The sequence below is a fragment of the Triturus cristatus genome, chromosome 12 (assembly GCF_964204655.1).
Source record: "Triturus cristatus chromosome 12, aTriCri1.1, whole genome shotgun sequence".
NCBI lineage: Eukaryota > Metazoa > Chordata > Amphibia > Caudata > Salamandridae > Triturus > Triturus cristatus.
Window position 1 is genome coordinate 520,069,149 of NC_140595.1, and position 15,307 is coordinate 520,084,455.

General features: G+C 45.8%; 1 protein-coding gene across 1 annotated transcript in view; it reads left to right on the forward strand.

The window, feature by feature from the left end:
- TENT4B (terminal nucleotidyltransferase 4B) overlaps positions 1 to 15,307 on the forward strand; it is a 298,913-nt gene that overhangs the window by 36,046 nt on the left and 247,560 nt on the right. The window contains exon 2 of the mRNA XM_085639324.1: positions 2,469 to 2,592. Within this exon, the coding sequence (XP_085495450.1) occupies positions 2,469 to 2,592 (124 nt within the window). The remainder of the gene's footprint in view (positions 1 to 2,468; positions 2,593 to 15,307) is intronic.

Genomic DNA, 15,307 nt, shown 5'->3' on the forward strand with positions numbered 1-15,307 from the left:
TTTTACTTACCCTAGTGCTGATAGAGCAGTTGGAAGATTTGTAGACCTTTTATTGCTCTTGCCAATAATTCAATGTCACAATGGAAGAACGCCAATTTCACCTCCGTTACAAAATGCTTCAATGTATCTATGACTTAGTTAGAAGCGGGGAGTAAATACTTAACAAAGAGGAACATGAGCAGGATTACGAAAGAAAATTACTGCGCAGAGATTGGATGCAATACTTGAATCCTGGAAGGTGCATTCTATAGATGATGAAGGCCCTTCATAGATTTCTCCCGATTTACTAATGTACCAGTTAATTGCTCTAAAGTCTGAGTACTAGCTATTGTATAGATATTGGAATTGGTAATGTACTGTTTGGAAGAGTATTTAAGCTACAGATGGAATGATACCGGAAGTGTGTATAATATGCTTCTAAATGACATTAAGAATATACAGGTTGTTTTCTCCCGTGGTCGTTATAGTGGCAGAGCGGAATTTTAGTTTGAGGGTTACTTGAAGTTATATTGATGGCGATAAAGAGGAAACAGAAAAATGCAAACCAGTATGTATATTGATGGGGTAGAAACTTGACAATTAATGTTGTCATATTTGCTGACTCGTCAATTTGGGAAACAAGATCTAGGCATGTTTCAGTGGATGGTGAACTATACTAATAAAACGTGTTAAACACATCAGTGGTAGACATGTTCTTTTACTAATGCGCTTGGATGAACGCTCACTAAAACATAGAACTGTAACCTGCAATTCACTCACAAATTACTGCAGCAGGATTACTGATCCACAAGACTGCACAACTGAGTTAAGAAAACAATATCCTTTGTAAAGCAGGTGTTAAGAATATCCGGGCCCAGCTGATAAGGCTTTGCTTTCCTAACTGGGGATTTATATAGCCTGTCTCTGCTAATGTAATCTGCAGGACCAATATGTATAGCAGCATCGCAGAATTTCAGAAATTAGCTATGACGTGCGACACTTAATACACTTAAAAGCTGTATTTAGAATACGGAGCCTAATGTAACACTTTCCCTCTTCTATCCCTCCGCTACCCTTCTGAATCCAAATAACTGACTAACATATCAACTACTCAAATTACTTTCATATTTCAATATACTAATTAAACACAAATCCTTGGAGTTCCGAAGTCGCGTGCTACTCGCCGTAAAAGCACTAAGACGCCTCATCGGGGTAGTAAACGCTATATAAATGCAATTACAATGTAATACAAAACAAGCATTTGCAATGCAATAGGTCTCGCTTTTACGTGAGTGAGCTATTGACATTGCAAATAACAATGCCTTTTATTTTTGTTTGTTTTTAAAACCTACATAAAAGGCATTGCCATTTACAATGCCAATACTTTAAACTCGGTTAAACACGTGACCTATTGCATTGCAAATGCTTGTTTAATCCATGCCGGGAGATAGCGAGCTCCCCAGGGTCAAAGTGTGTTAAGAGGTGGAACTGGGGGGGTATGCCTTGTGAGTTCTCTTGAGCCTTCAATAAGTGACGCAATTGATTAATTCAATGGTTTTCACTGCTTGACCTCAGAAGGATAAAAGTCAGTCATCAGTGCTGGTAACAGAGATTTGAGGAGTCACATTGGTATAAGGTAGGAGTGGGAAGTAAGCACACACCACCTCTCCTGGTGCACGTCTTCCCCAAGCGCTTTTAAAATGTTTGAGTTCGGCTGGCATGTGGTAGAGAGATTTCTTGCCAGCCTATCACCTCGGACAAGCCGTCGGGGCTGGGGCAAGCAGCCATGAGTCCGGCTTTCCTGAATGGCAGGAATATATCCGGACCTCCATGCTGTATAGAGTGGTTTATGGTGACACCAGGCACTGGGCTTTAATGCACGTAGCTGAGAGAATGAGGGGATTGCGATACAGGGGTGGCGGTGTTACAACTCAAGGACACCCCTGATGCGCAAGCGCTGGGTCATGCAGACCTAAAAAAGTGCAATGCAGGCTGCTTCCAAACACTGTGACCTATAACATGTGCCAAACATCTTGCCTTAAAAGTGTTGATAGGGTGATTCTTATTCCAATAGGGATCAACTAGGTTTGTCGTAGGGGTGTTCCATTACTTTATTTAATGTAAATGCTATGCTGATATTCTCTCTGTGATTGCTAAAGTATGCGCTTGTTTTATTTATTTTTTGTTACGTTTCGCATGGAAAATTGTCAAAATAACACAGCTATCGGTACATTTGAATTGGGACCTCCTCTGAAAACAGTGTTTTTTTTTAAATTACTATTTACCTTACCTGAATTTCTGTGGTCAGAATACACAATAATTTGCTATCCATTAACCTCCGTGCACGAGTTTTTCTTACTATTTCTTCTTTCTTAAATCCTATTGTGTATTATTATTTGGCACGAACGTCCCAAATTACCCTTACTGTGATTAGCAAATCAAGATTCACATTATATTAGTTTCATAACCTGCTGTGTTTTTGTCATTAGCCTCCATGAAGAAATTATTGATTTCTACAAATACATGTCCCCACGACCTGAGGAAGAGAAGATGAGACTGGAAGTGGTGAACCGGATAGAACATGTAGTTAAAGAGCTATGGCCAAGTGCTGAAGTAAGTAGACATTTCAGAATTTAAATTGCATTAGCACAGATCTCACCGATAACTGCGTTGAAAGCTAAAACTGATTTGACAGTTCATAAGTGATGAAGTAATAATATCCATCTTTTTCCTGGTTTTGTAGTATGCTTTATCTTGGCACACTCAACACCGGTTTGGATTGGTTTGACATGTTCTGCTTGTAGATTATTCTGTTTTTTTTAAACCTTGTTTTCTGTCGTTCCACATTGGAAATAGCTTTGCTCCAATCCTTGAGCTTAGTTATTAAAGGTTGAGCTAATATTGCTTAAGAATAATATGGCAGTTATCTGATGCATGTAGTAGATCACTGTTAACCATATGCAAGCAGATGGTCTTTAGTTCTACCCTATGCTTGACCAACGTTTTCTACCTATGGACTTAAGTTCATGAATTCTGTCTGCTCTGAGTTGGCTCTATTGTGCATGTATTGTATTTTATTCATGGTTTTTAAAAGTACTAGCAAACACCCAAATGTACCTCATCAATGAAAAAAATGTAGACCTCACACTAACAGTTGAAAATGCACAAGTAAGAAAAATCCTATTCAACAAAGTGTTGGTCAGTCTTGGTCAGCCTCCTAAATTTCTAGTAATAAACTTTTGGTTTTATTCGGGATGAAAGGGTGTTCCACAGTTTCCCAGCAACTACTGTGAAAGATCTGCTTTCCTGCGTTGTTCTACCAAATCTAGTGTTATTTACCATTAATGTCTGTTTCGATCTCAGATTGCATTTCGGACAGTAAACTGAGACACACCACTATGTTTTCATCAGTACAGGGCTTTATTAACTAGCCTTAATGCTTTGAAATTGATCCTTTGCTGAAATGGTAGCCAGTGGAAACTGAAATGGCATCCAGTGGAAATTAGCTTGTGCTCTTTAGATAGAATAGAATTTTACTTGGTGTAATTAATCTGCCTGCTGCCGTTTGAACCATCTGTTCTTATTTAACAATTCTGGGAAGTCCTAGTTACCCTGAGTTACGGTAGTCCAATCTAGGAGAAATAAATGTGTTGGCAATTTGAACCCTTTCCTTAACTGAAGATCTACAAACGGTTTTCTTCAAAACTCTCAGTTGTAAAAAATACATGTTTTAGGAACCAAGTCTATCTGTTCAGTCTGTGTTAATGGAATATCCATTTTCTTCACTAGATTTTTTACACACTCAACAGGAATTTGTTTTTGGCCCAAAGAAGAAAGCCTGGTTCTAAACAGTAGAATGGTGAAAGAGAGCAAGAATCTCAGTTTTTCCTCCATTCACCTTTTGCTGATTTTGTTCCCTCCATTTATGGTCCTTGGCCAAGCAGTTCTGTAGAGTAGTGGTTTTCTTTTGACTCACTGTCCACCACAAAAAGGATCTGGGTTGTTTCATCTCCGTACCGGAGTCCCCGGAGTCTTGCTAGATGGAATCAGCTGGACCAAAGGTGGCATGTAGAGGTAGAATATTATTGTGATAACACTGACCCTTGAGGTACACCACAAGTTAAGTGTTTCAAGCTCAACAGATCTGTACCAAGTTCCACCTGAAAACTTCTGTCCCGTAGAAAGCTGCAAAGCCATTTTTATCCCACTCCTGAGATACCACAGTAAGAAGCACTTTTGTAGCACCTGGTGATCCACGGTGTAGAAAAGTGCCCTTTTTGTATGGTCACCCTCCCACTTTTTGCCCCAATGCTGATGGTTATGACTCTGAAAAGGCACTGGAGCCTGCTGCCCAGGCCCCCAAGCCAGTGCTCTCTCCCTTTAAACAGATGTTTGAATTGGTACCCCAATTGACAATGGACTTTAACCCCCTTATAAGTTCCTAGTATATGGTACCAGTGGCGCCCAGGGTGTGGGTGTTAAAAGGATCGCTAGGGTCTAAAGCACTGTTTGTGCTGCCCTGAGTGACCCAGGTAAACTACTGACAGCAGGCCTGCCATTGTAAAGTGCAGGAACAGTGTAAACTGCTCGAACTTGTCTTTATCCTAACAATGTTCTGCACAGTCAATGCGCTATTTTTAATATATATCAGTCACCCCTAAGGAAGGTCTCCTGAGCACAGGAGGCAAGGTGCATTGTATTAAAGGTGTGGACATGTAAATGCTGGCGTATATGTCCCTACAGTGGCTTTCACCATTAAAGGACACTGAAAGTGATAGATGGTTCATAGGAGATTGGCGTCTCCATTATGGTACTGCCTAAATATTTCGTGTTTGGTATCAAACAACTTCCCTCATCACCCCCGATACGAATCTTGTGTCGCGTAAGATGTGGCATGCACCCAGGTGGCTACCCCAGAGGTTGTCCACCTGGTTGGCCCAACTTTTCATGTGCTCAGGCTGCCAGCCCACACTTGGTTCCACCAAGACCAGAATCTGACCCCCTGGCAGGAGTTGTGAACTCTTCCAGCTGTGAGCTTCAAAGGCTGCCGCGCCTGTGATATGCAACAAGACTGCCTCCTAAAGGAGGAAACATTCCTCCCCCTGCCTCCAAGTAGCCACATGAGTTATACATGTTGCGTAAACCAAAGGTATGATACTCTGCACCTGTGACAACCTTCCTGAAACTGCAGAAACACAGCTCGTCCAGGACCAAAGTGCGGTTTACCCAGAAAGAGGGACCCCTTTGAGAGCCATAGGCATCACCAGACTCCCCTGGACTAGTGCCACCCCCAGGTTAAAACAACGTACCGGAACCAAAGAATCGCTGGCCATCGGGCCATCCGAGGGATCGCCCAAAAGTATATTTCGCCATATACTTTTGGGTGTGCATTGTGGGAAATGTATACCTGACCTCTATGAAGTTTCAGGGGGGTACCTTGTTTCCCAGGACCTCCGGATGTCTAAAATATTTTTCTGCTGTGCTTACCACTGCCAAGGTTTGTTGGTTGCCAGTCTGGCAATCACCCCCTTTACTCGACGCTGCCACTTGAGGAAACTCCACAAAGCCTTCATACGACGTCAGCAGTGACTTCGTTGTCTAATTTTTAGGTCTCGCCTGGCGTTAGCAGTGCATCGTTGCTTTCGCCATGCGAGAGCTTTTTGTAATTGATTCATCCAAAGCTGAATATGCACGCGTGCCGATGGACAGAGATGTGTACGCGTATGCCGATGTGGACAAGACGACTCCATTCTGTTTAAATTCCGGTCCAGAGTTTACGCTTAACTTATGATGTGCTGCCCTCTACTGGTATGTGCTTTTGCAGGTGTAATTCAGTTGGACGCCCTATGAAGTTTACTCCTCTGCGATTTATACCATTCACTGGTAAGCATAAGACAATGCACCAGTGACTGAAGCCCATGGACAACAAGGTCAGCAGAAGGCTCTGCAGGGGCACCCAGCAAAGAGGCGGGGTCATAGCTCTTTTGAATTAGCCTTACTAATTGACAGGGACTCATTCCAATGGCAGTTCTGAGAAACCTTGCATGATGGGGGATTCATTCAGTCTCCGATTGTTGCTGATGGGCCTGCTCCTGGCTTGATGTCCCAAGTTCTCACTGAAGGATTTATCAATATTTATTGCGGGCATTGTAGGAGATGATCATAGCATCTCAAGGTCAGAATGTACATCTTTGGCGTGCTCTTCAAAGCCATTGTGGAGAAGACCAGGCATGATTGAAATACGAATTCCCAAGTAAAGCATTGCAAAGCTACTCAAGTGCACCTGGAAGAAGCACTGAGCATCCCAGAGCGGCTGTGGGCGTCATCAGGTCAATCCCATGCACATTTGGTGCATGGCATCACTATTTAAACCCCTCTGCCTCAACCAAAAACGGCCTGTTTACTTATCAACAATCAAATTCCTCGGATTCCTCTCTTTGTCCCAGTATTTACTGCCCGTTATTGCTCCCATTGTCTGTGCTTAGACAGCGCCACAGCAGGTTTTGGAGGCGGGGTGGCCTTATGTAGGGAGAATGGGTAAGGCCAGGGGGAGGGAGGGGCATTTGGAAGGTTTTCTGGTTTCGCAGCGGGGCACAAGGTGGGCAAGCTATCCAATGAGTAGGGAGAGCTGAGCCTTAGCAGAGTCCATAGTCAGGCTTGTCTCCAAGAATCTGAGCATGCGTCAGGTCATCAAAATATTTTGGCATGTGAATCGTACGGCAAACGTGATATAAACATACAAGTGTATTGATTTAACATTTAGAAGTGTTTCACTTTAGTACATTAGATGATGTCCCTGCGTTGAGTGGCATTTATAAGAAGTGATAGTTTCTAAATGTGAACTTATAAACATTCACGAACGGCCCTCCTCCTTCAATGATGATGACGCCATTAGTGACCCAAGAGGCAAGTCAGTTGCCATGTGCTCCTCTTTATATCTGCAGATATAAATGGCGCAACATTACAACAAAAAAAAATTTCTTCAGATCACACACCCTGAATTATTTCAAGATGCACTCGAATGGGATGATCAGTAAAAAGTAGGCACAGACAAATACAATAGTTTAATACAGCAACACAGTTAGGTCAAGTAGCGAAGTTGGGACTGCAGCCAGCTCTCCTAGTTACACTTGTGCTGTTCAGCCACTGGATGGGCTCCTCCCACTTGCTTCTGCTTATCACCACAGGGCAATGCTTTGTGTTTAATTTCATGAAGTGCTAAATGAATATACTGGGTTAAATACATTTATTGCATGGTAAATCTATATGACATGACGTTTTTCTAGAAAAAAATTACTAAGTAAAGGGAACAGAGGGCAATCTGTTTTATTTTGATATCACCCACTTTCCTGACTTACCAAAGAGACGAGTTCAAGAGAGGCTGAATATCTCAATAAAACTAAATTACTCCTATTGGCAGAAGAAAGAGGTTTGTGTAGTGTCTCAGACAAAAGTGAAGCTCAGAGCTTAGCTGCAGGCAGACTTTCACACAGTGCTCACCATCCACACGTGTCTGCAGGCCTTTTGCACTTTTAATTACCCTTTGGTAGGGAGCGGCAGTGCAGGATGGCTGATCCTCAAGACGCCCTGGAGTGTTGTGGATATACAGTCCTCAAATTACAACTCCTAGCGCCTAAACAAGTATTGGCAAAACAAAAGGGTTTGGCTTTAATTTGGCAACCCATGTAGACACAGGCATTCACAAATGCTGTTTACATGTGTTACATGCACAAATGCCGTTTATCACAGTAATTACTCCACTATTGGTTTTGCCTCTGCTGCAAAAAATGTAGCAAAAGGATTGTTTTATCTATAAATGCATTTAGGACATAAAGATTGGAATGTGACGTTCTTTGTGATGATTGAGTGTACATTCCAGTTGTAAAATAGTCCCAATGCATTCCATAGAAGTATACCCTGAAAGAGGGAACAATACACCAAATAGCCAATACCATGAGGTGAAAAAGAAATTGTAATTGTAGTTGCGTTTATAGTGCTTACTACTGCTGACGAAGTGTTGAAGCACCTTTCAGCAAGTAGCACGCTACTCCGGAACCCACAAAGGATTAGCTGTGGATTAGTATAGGGAAATAAAACTTAATTTGAGCAGTGGACATGTTAGTCAGTTATTTGATTGAATAGGATAGAGGAGGGAAGAGTATAGACATGGATTAGGGAGATCATAATAGCAAAATGAGGTTTAGGATTGGTCAAACGAGGGACACATGAAGGAAGAGTCTAGAAAGTGTTATTGTTATTTGGGAGGTCATAGTAGTAAAATACGGTTTGGTGTGTGCCAATGAGGGAAGAGTCTAGAAAGGGTTATTTGGGAAAGCACAGAAGTACAATGAGGTTTGGGAGGAGTCACAGAGTGGAGTTGGAGGATATATTGCGAGATTGAGAGAGGTATAGCATGACGTACAGCATTGCATTGGAGAGAGTCAAAGTTTCCCCCTACAGTAGGAGTAAAGAAATGTATAGATGCATAACTACATAGAAAGGTATATATGTCTGAGGAAAATAATCAAATGTGTAGAATTGTCACCTTCTGGTACATCTCTGCAATTATGCTATCATTAGATCTGTTTTGCAACTACTGACATATGTAATGTGCTGGAAACCCAGTGTACAGGGACTTGCATGCATTTTAATAAAGATGTCTCCCATGTGGTTTGCGGTTGTATATGGCTCATCAGTAACAATTGTATTGATTGATGTTGCAAATCAAATTATATGGAGTTTTTAAAGAAAGAGAAGCTTATGTTGGTTCCAAATCCAATAAAGTTTGCAAAGCGCATCGCTGCTTTTGCCATGCGGGAGCCTTTTGTAATCGATTCAGGCAAAGCTGAATATGCGCACGTACCGATGGACAGAGCTGTGCGCACGCCAATGTGGACAGGCCCACTCCATTTTGTTTAAATTCCGGCCCAGAGTTCACGCTTAACTTATGATGGGCTGCCCTCTAGTGGACTCATGATAATCTTCAGGGCTGCAGCAGCACCTGACTTAATCAACAACATTTTCAATGCTTGTCTTCGCCCTCTCTTCCTTCTCCCTGTTCTCGTTATCTGCCTCTTTCTTGTATCTTTTGCCTCCCAATCTTCTATCTACTCTCCCTTTCAGCAGCTGTCAATGTCTCCCTTCTGTCCCTGCCCGTTCGTGTCCGGGTCTCCTCCCTTCACCCTTTCTCTACTCTTGCTTGCCGCTGTATCTTTCCCCCTCGCTTGGACTCTCTCTTTCGTGGCCTCCACTCACACCCCTCCTCACACCCACACCCCTCCTCACACCCGCACCCCTCCTCACACCCGCACCCCTCCTCACACCCGCACCCCTCCTCACACCCGCACCCCTCCTCACACCCGCACCCCTCCTCACACCCGCACCCCTCCTCACACCCGCACCCCTCCTCACACCCGCACCCCTCCTCACACCCGCACCCCTCCTCACACCCGCACCCCTCCTCACACCCGCACCCCTCCTCACACCCGCACCCCTCCTCACACCCGCACCCCTCCTCACACCCGCACCCCTCCTCACACCCGCACCCCTCCTCACACCCGCACCCCTCCTCACACCCGCACCCCTCCTCACACCCGCACCCCTCCTCACACCCGCACCCCTCCTCACACCCGCACCCCTTCTCACACCCGCACCCCTTCTCACACCCGCACCCCTTCTCACACCCGCACCCCTCCTCACACCCGCACCCCTCCTCACACCCGCACCCCTCCTCACACCCGCACCCCTCCTCACACCCGCACCCCTCCTCACACCCGCACCCCTCCTCACACCCGCACCCCTCCTCACACCCGCACCCCTCCTCACACCCGCACCCCTCCTCACACCCGCACCCCTCCTCACACCCGCACCCCTCCTCACACCCGCACCCCTCCTCACACCCGCACCCCTCCTCACACCCGCACCCCTCCTCACACCCGCACCCCTCCTCACACCCGCACCCCTCCTCACACCCGCACCCCTCCTCACACCCGCACCCCTCCTCACACCCGCACCCCTCCTCACACCCGCACCCCTCCTCACACCCGCACCCCTCCTCACACCCGCACCCCTCCTCACACCCGCACCCCTCCTCACACCCGCACCCCTCCTCACACCCGCACCCCTCCTCACACCCGCACCCCTCCTCACACCCGCACCCCTCCTCACACCCGCACCCCTCCTCACACCCGCACCCCTCCTCACACCCGCACCCCTCCTCACACCCGCACCCCTCCTCACACCCGCACCCCTCCTCACACCCGCACCCCTCCTCACACCCGCACCCCTCCTCACACCCGCACCCCTCCTCACACCCGCACCCCTCCTCACACCCGCACCCCTCCTCACACCCGCACCCCTCCTCACACCCGCACCCCTCCTCACACCCGCACCCCTCCTCACACCCGCACCCCTCCTCACACCCGCACCCCTCCTCACACCCGCACCCCTCCTCACACCCGCACCCCTCCTCACACCCGCACCCCTCCTCACACCCGCACCCCTCCTCTCACACCCGCACCCCTCCTCTCACACCCGCACCCCTTCTCTCACACACACACCTCCTCTCTCTCTCACACACACCTCCTCTCTCTCTCACACACACCTCCTCTCTCTCTCACACACACCTCCTCTCTCTCTCACACACACCTCCTCTCTCTCTCACACACACCTCCTCTCTCTCTCACACACACCTCCTCTCTCTCTCACACACACCTCCTCTCTCTCACACACACCTCCTCTCTCTCACACACACCTCCTCTCTCTCACACACACCTCCTCTCTCTCACACACACACACAAACTCCACACACTTCACATACAGCTCTCTCACACACACCCCACTCCACATATCGCACACACACAAACTCCACACACTTCACATACAGCTCTCTCACACACACCCCACTCCACATATCGCGCACACACAGCTCTCTCTCTTTCTCTCTCTGTCACACGCTCCCCACCTTCCACATATCTCACACCCATAACTTACACTCCCTTTTTTATCTGGAAAATAAAAATATAGTAACACACACCTGATTTTGGCAGCAAAAAAACCTGTATCCCAGCCCCTTTCCCTGGAAAACCCTTTCCAACTACCCATGGCTATTAAGCCCAATGAGTGCCGCTTAACGGGGGGTGCATTTAATAAACATTACATCCAAAATGAAAATACCTGAGTAGAGTCCTTTAAAAAGTAAAGAAACAGCCAGAGCAGCACAAAAAAAATCCTGAAACTTCAAATTCAAATATTACCAGGTTGACACTGTTCCAGAAATCTATCTACATCTTCTACAAAGCGGAAGGAGTGCATCTTATTATTCCACATCACCTTTAAAAGGGCTGGAACTTTTAATTGAACCGACGCGCCCAATTTCCTCAGCGGCTCGATCCTTTTACCAAGCTCCCACTATCTGTTGGCAGTAACAGTCGATAAATCCGACATTACCTCAACTTTAGCCCCGTCTACATTCAAAATTTTCTTCTTGAGAGCACTCACTAGAATCTTCTCCTTTAAAGTAAAGGTCATAAAATGTATCGGGATTCTCCTGGGTTTAGCACGATTAGGGTTCAGCCTGAAGGGGTCACAATGTACACTCTGAATATCTCTAGAGATTACCTCTTCTGTCTCTTCCAGCTGCAATTCATTTTTCAGCAAATGCACTACATACTTCCTAATATCCTCTCCTTCTTTACCCTCTGGAAGTTTTACAATTTTTAGATTTCTCCAATTTTTCTACCCTTTCCTCGTACTCCCTCTCCTTATTCTTGATTGCCTCCAACTCCTTCGATTAACCAGGACTTCATCTCTAAGATCCCTAACCTCATTGGGCTTGCCCCCTCTTGGCGGTGCATCGAGGAGGAACTCTCTGAAGTCTTGGGGTGGGGCGTCCCACACCACCCAAACGCACGCTCCTGGGCATCACTGATGAGCTGGACGGGTCGCGCAATGAAAAATTGTTCTTTACTACAGCTATGGTGGTAGCTAAAAGAGATATTGCGGCCTCTTGGAAATGCCCGAGCCCCCAAGGGTGGGGCGCTGGCGGAATGGAGTGGACTGGTGCGCCACACAGGAGAAAGTCATGGATGCAGCACGTGGTTGTCTCAAGAAATAGCGCAGAATTTGGGGGAAATGGTTAGGTGGGGGGGGGGTCTAAATATGGGGGGTTTGACTGTCTACATCTTTTTCTGCTCTAACAATGTCTGCAAGTTGGGTGTTGAGAACTTGTGCTTGTAATCCTCGAACTTTGCAATATGGTGCATATCGGTTGGTGCTTTTCTATTGTAAAATAAATAACGTTGTTTATCAAAAAAGATCCCTAACCTCAACCTCTAATGCAATCGTTCGGCTACTCAAATCATCAATCTTCTTCTCTTAACAACCCACAAGCCACCCTAATACTTTCCTGATTTGACTCTGACGTCTCAAATCTCTTCTGCATCTCAAAATTAAGATTTTTAAGCATGGTAATTATTGATGACTCGCTACTCTCCTGCTCTACCTCCCTCTGCTGCTCAGACTGTACAACCCCCGTAATTGATAAGGTTCCAGCTGAAACTACAGTTTCTTCAGAGCCAGTTGCTTCAGAGCCTGAGCCAATTCGTGATATGCTTAAATTACCCTCATCCTGAACCTGTAATACATCATCACCCATGTCTAAAGACAGGACCTGGAATCGGTTAGGACTCAAATGTTTAGACCAATCGACTGAATCTGTATCCGACCGCTCACCCGAACAACCCACAACACTAGCCAAACTGCTCCCACGGTTCTGGTGTACCTGTTTACCCCTGGGGGGTGTCAATGGCCTTATTAACTTTATCGGAGATTTCCCCTTCAGCACCAAGGTCTTTGGTAATACCTTAACGTATGACCTGAGGGAAGGTGTTCCCTTTATCTTGCGCTCTAGCAAGTCCCCTTTTGCCAGTTTGTTATGAACCTTGTAGTTTTTTGCACTTCGCCTTCCTCTGCGCTTCACCTCCCTTACCTCCTTATTATTTGAATCAGAAGGGCCCCCCATGAAATTCTGCACCCCTTTCCCCGCACTCCTTAGCGCATAACTGGAAATGCCCCTTGCACCTACCCCTTCCTCTGCCCCAACTCCAAGGTTGCTAATCCCCACTGAATTTTCCAAACCCGGCTGGCTACAAACTACCGCAGCCCTGGGACCTTCCTCATCGTTACCGTTTACCCTAACGGGTAAAGTCTCATAAGACCGTTGCTGGTCTTGTACTTGAGTGCGAGAAAAGTGTACCTGTGCCTCTGAGGGGAAAAAAGAATCCTGGCTGCAGCTCGACACCCCTTGCCGACCTCGAATGCTGCTCTGTCCCAGCTGAGATCCGTTTGGGCTGTGGGCTCCTCCTGTACGTCGTCCTCCCGCCTCTCCCGACTCCGTGCGGCTACGAGAGCTGATCCCGTCATAAACCACCAGCGTACTGAAGCCAGTAAGTTTTTACTGTTTAATGCGCCTGCTCTGGCCTTTACACTCAAAATTACGATGGGTACAAAATCACCGAATCCTCAGACTACTTGCTGCTGCTCGCCAGACTCCACGGATAAAAAAAACAAAAACGTACAAACACCCTCCGCCTCCCAAAACACTCACAGCCTGCAACTAGCTGGCTGCCATGTTTTCCTCTCTGTTGTTGTTTAGCATACTGGGTGACACTTGCTTTACTAGGCCAATATTTACCTGTCTAAAGTCATTCTTAGAGAAATGATGGCAGGTGATTATCATACTTTCTTATACTAACCAGTCCATGAAATCTAGTTAGGGTGCCTCTCCTAAAAGTTTGATATTATCCCAAAGCAAATATTCCCACTCGTCTGGGAATAAATTTTACATCCAAGCATATTGTACCTGGATGATTTTCAGTCTGTCAAAACTGGAGCTGGCGGTGCTCAAAATGAAGCCTTCCTAGCCAGTTGCCTATGCCTCGTATGGTATGGGATATTAAGAAATTACCTGATAAAGAGTCCAATGAAATAGAGCTTTTTTGGTTGTTGTTTTGTCTTGTTTACTATTGAAGACCTGGTTACATGAGAGATGGTTCTTTGTCCCCAGACTATGGGTCTCTAGATTATAGGTCACTCCCCTTTCATCAACCAAGTCTGTATGCAACTTAACGATCCTAATTAACCCAGGTCCAGTCCAGCAGTCACTCTGTCCTCTTTGGCAGTGCTCTATATGTTTTTATATGCTAGTGATTTTGAACAGTGGAGTGTCAATACCCTACTTATGTCTATTGAGGGTCCAATGCAGCATGTCGTGTCTAGAGGATTGTATGGTAGGGCCACGTTTATGCATGGAGGCTTGTCATCTTTGTTGCTTAAGCCTCCAATATTGCATCCCATGCCATTGGGTATACATCTCCTGGTGCCTATTTTCTTAATTTCCATATTAAATGTTGTGCTCTCTATCTCTGCCCAATAAATCAATTATTTTTCCCACTTTCAAAACCATTTCCGTGTTTGGGCAATACTTCTTTTGTCTAACACCACCCGAAGGCAACAAATTTGGTGCTTATTTTTTAGTTTGTTTTTCAGTTTTGGCCCACACGAGTGGAGTCGTTAATTATGATGCCTAGCCTGGCACCCAGCTCTGCACCACCTTTGCTAGGGATTCTGTGATCACTGCAAAGATCAGTGGGAACAGTGCACTCCTCTGCCGCATGCCTTTACTTATTCAATTTCTTCCAGATATTAAACTTTTTTTTATCACTCTGGCAGTTCGTTGGAATACATTAGCCATATCCACTTCATCATCCTGTCTCCTAACCCCATGCTGCATACGCCATGTTAGGAAGATATACTGCGAAATTTATTGAAAGAATTTCTAGGTCACTGGTTACCACCCTGGTGGAGAGAATCACAGGGAGTGTGTTCCAATACATGAAACGGCGATCTTCCATTCATTGATGTTAGGTCCCGGCACATACCCTGATCCGGATGAATGGCTGTGAAGAAACAGATTAGCTATGGCTTTACTGTCCATTTGCTGCTTGATTATGGAAATGCAGTATACTTTGCTATCTTGGCAATACTCCGATATTGCTTCGAGCTAGTCAAGTATGCTACAAGCTGGTTGATCTGTGGCTTCTCCAGATGCAAAGCAGACACAAGGAGATGATGGACGGAGCACTGAAACCTTTCAGACACTCACCCTCATTCACAGATCTGGGTTGAATCCATCATTGTTATTTAGCTTACTTCGCCACCCCTGTTCAGACCCAGCCATATGCAAATCAGTCTTGACCCTGTTACTTATGGGAGCAGTCCAGCCTTAACTGCCAAGCCAGGTCTTCCGTAATTGATTATGGAAATGCAG